Genomic DNA, 3436 nt, shown 5'->3' on the forward strand with positions numbered 1-3436 from the left:
GAACCGTGATCCCTGTGGGCTTGTGGAGAGAGACATTGTGCCTCACAGCCCAGCCTGCTGCCCTGGGTTTTCAGCACAGGGACAGGGGCCCAGGCCTGGCCCAGAGGACTGCCTGTGTTGGGAAGATACAGCTGAGTATGGGCAGACCAAGGAACCCCATTTTGCAGAGCAGAGAACCAGCTTAATTACCTGAGCGCACACCACAGGCCCACAGAGGCTCAGTCTGAAGTATTAACCTGGTTTCTGATCAGCAGTTGTATGTGAGGAAAACAGAGCAGAGAAGAATCGCCTCAAAGGTCGCAGGGCCGGTGGTGGGCCTCAAACACGTCTGGGGACAGGTATTGTTCTGTTCCAGCCGGACAGGTGCAGCGCCAGCACCTGCCTCCATCACGGAGAGTAAATATCACTCTCCTGGATGAAACAAGGCGCTGGTCCCACTTAAATGCAGGACTCAAGAGGATCAAACCATTTTCAAGAAACTCAAGTGCAGCCCAGAACACAGCTCGAGAACGTTAACAGTAACACAGGAATACCCAGCTCCCAACAAGAAGAAATGTATAAGACCTGGCGTTCGATCCAACATTACCAAGCAGGCAAAAAACAAAAACAAAAACAAAAACAAAAAAACAGACAAAGAGGACCCATAATGAGGAGAAAAACCAATACATTGAAGTAGACCCGGAACCAATTCAGATATTAGAATTAACAGACCAAAAAAAAAAAAAAAATTAAAATAGCATAACAATATTTCATACATTCAAAAAGTTAGGTAAAGTCTTCCTTTCTGCTGTAGGCTCGAGGGACTGGTGTCGAGATGGGCAAGTTCATGAAACCCGGGAAGGTGGTGCTGGTCCTGGCCGGACGCTACTCCAGACGCAAAGCAGTCAACGTGAAGAACATTGATGATGGCACCTCAGACCGTCCCTACAGCCATGCTCTAGTGGCCGGAATTGACCGCTATCCCCGAAAAGTGACAGCTGCCATGGGCAAGAAGAAAATCGCCAAGAGGTCAAAGATCAAGCCTTTTGTGAAAGTTTATAACTACCATCACCTCATGCCCACGAGGTACTCTGTGGATATCCCTTTGGACAAAACTGTCGTCAACAAGGATGTCTTCAGAGACCCTGCTCTTAAATGCAAGGCCTGACAAGAGGCCAAGGTCAAGTTCGAGGAGAGGTACAAGACCAGCAAGAATAAATGGTTCTTCCAGAAGCTGCGGTTTTAGATTTTTCAGTCATTAAAAATAAAAAAATAAAAAAATTAAAAAACAGCCAAAAAGTCAGGTAAAGAAAGAGAAGATATTAGAATGTTTGAAGAAAAATGGAAATAATGGTAAAACAAAACAAAACAAAGCAAACTTGACCCCAGAAGGTCAGCAGTTTAACCATGAGGAAAGTACATGAAGAAAATCACACCAAGTCACACCGGAGACAAGCTGCTCGAAGCCAGTGACAAAGAAGAAAATCTTAGCAGAGGCCAGAGAAAGGCATTTTCTGTAAGTAGAATGAAGACAACACGAGAACAGATTTCTCACCAGAAGCAATGTGAGTGGGAGGGTGGGGCAGCCACACATTTAAATTACAAAAGCCAAATAGTATCTTCCAAAAAGGAAGGTAAAAACGAAGACTTTTTTCTCCCCCGGTTAAACAAAAGGTGAAAGAATTTATCAACACCAGACCCAAAACACAAGAAATGTTCAAGAAAGTTCTGGAGAAGGAACACGATGCCCAGTGGACGTAGGTGATGAACCCAAAGGAGTGGAGGCGCCAGGCCTTGTAGCCCCAAGAGTCAGCACACGAACATCTTTCTCATGAGGCAAATCTCTTTAAGGAATAATTGACTTGGGGATCCCTGGGGAGCTCAGCGGTTGAGCGCCTGCCTTCGGCCCAGGGCATGATCCTGGAGACCGGGGATCGAGTCCCACATTGGGCTCCCTGTATGGAGCCTGCTTCTCCCTCTGCCTGTGTCTCTGCCTCCCTCCCCACCCCCACCCCTTGTGTCTCTCATGAATAAATAAATAAAATCTTAAAAAAAAAAAAAAAGAAAAAGAAAAAATGGGCTGGAACTATAGCACCAGGCCCTGGGGTTTACACGGCGTGTAGGGCCGATGTCTGACCACATGAGGACAAAAGCGGGGGGCGGGGAGGCGGGCGGCTGCCCCTGCCGGGTTCTTAGACTCCACCTGGGCTGGCGTCACCGTCACCGCCCGGGAAGGTGGGCTCTGAAGCCTCAGAGATGTGTGATTTGCCCCGAAGGCAACCACGAGCATAGCATAACAAGGAATTATAGCTAATGAGCCTTATAAGGGGATAAAATTGAATCATAAATAATCCAAAAACGGGAGAATAAAGAACAGCTGGGACCAATAGAGAACAAACAGCAAGATGATAGGCTGAAACTGAACCATATCAATAATCGCATTAAATATAAGTCGTCTAAATGCTTCCATTAAGAGGCAGGTGCTGCCATATTGGATAAAAAGCAAGACCCAAGCTACGTGGTGTAGCAAAAAAAAAAAAAAAAAAAAAGAAATCACCTTAAATATAAAGACACGAATGGGTGAAAGGTAGAAGGATGGGGAAAACACTGATTTAGCACCAGAGCAGGGATATTAATATCTGACAAAATCCGTTTCAAAGCAAAGAATATCACCAGGGATAAAAGTTGTTTTGTATCAATAAAGGCATCAATTCATGAAGAAGACAAAACAGTTCTAACTATTGAAGATAGGAAGGGAATAAAGGACTGTTAGACCGTTGTGCTGATCGGGTCAGTGGTGGGTTCTCCACAGATGAGATCCCTCACCCCACGTGAGAGACCCGGGCCGCAGAAACAAGACGTCTCCACCCACCCAGATGCCCGTTGAGGTGAAGTCCTCTTGGGCCCGGTCTCTGCAGACGGGGCTGTGACCCACCCGCCAGCCCTCCAACTCCAGATCCCAGGTGGTCGCTTGATGGGAAACCTCTGGGGCTTTGTAACCATGGAGGTTCACAAAGATTTGCAAGCAGAACGGGAGAAAAAACTGCTTGAGATGCGGAGAGCACCCTTCCGGCAACCGCAGGGGACTGTGGACAACCCTGGGACACGGACGTTCATCTTAGGCAGCGCCTCCTGCAGTCTCAACATAATTCAGGCAGCCGGAGGCCCTCTCCACAGGGGTTGCAAGCAGGTCATGAAACGTGCTGCTCCTGCCTGGGGCCTCCCGGGGCAGGGGCTCGTGGCCGGCCCTAGGCCAACTCCGTCCTGTCCCCTCTTCTGTCCTGACCTTGAGCTCTGATCTTGGCTTTGTCTTCTCCAATTACAGTGCGATTCCCTCAGGTCTGTCCAACCAGACCATGGTGCTGTCTCCCCGGGCTCCACCGCCGGCCACCAAAGACCTGTCACCAGGGCCCTCCAGCATCTGGTCCTATTGCCCCCCCCCCCCCCCCCCCCCCCC

At 48.7% G+C, this 3436-nt stretch overlaps 1 protein-coding gene across 1 annotated transcript; it reads left to right on the forward strand.

Moving 5' to 3' along the window:
- Positions 1-748: 748 nt before the first annotated feature.
- On the forward strand, positions 749-1147 carry LOC121497836 (60S ribosomal protein L27-like). The gene has a single exon (XM_041767542.1). The coding sequence runs from the start codon at positions 815-817 to the stop codon at positions 1145-1147; it is 333 nt and encodes a 110-aa protein (XP_041623476.1). The 5' UTR covers positions 749-814.
- The last annotated feature ends 2289 nt before the right edge of the window (positions 1148-3436 follow it).

Source organism: Vulpes lagopus, chromosome 8 (assembly GCF_018345385.1).
Source record: "Vulpes lagopus strain Blue_001 chromosome 8, ASM1834538v1, whole genome shotgun sequence".
Classification (NCBI taxonomy): Eukaryota; Metazoa; Chordata; class Mammalia; order Carnivora; family Canidae; genus Vulpes; species Vulpes lagopus.

What these genes read in the sequence shown, in the direction of transcription:
- LOC121497836 (XM_041767542.1), top strand. Translation starts at nt 815, where the DNA reads ATGGGCAAGTTCATGAAACCCGGGAAGGTGGTGCTGGTCCTGGCCGGA.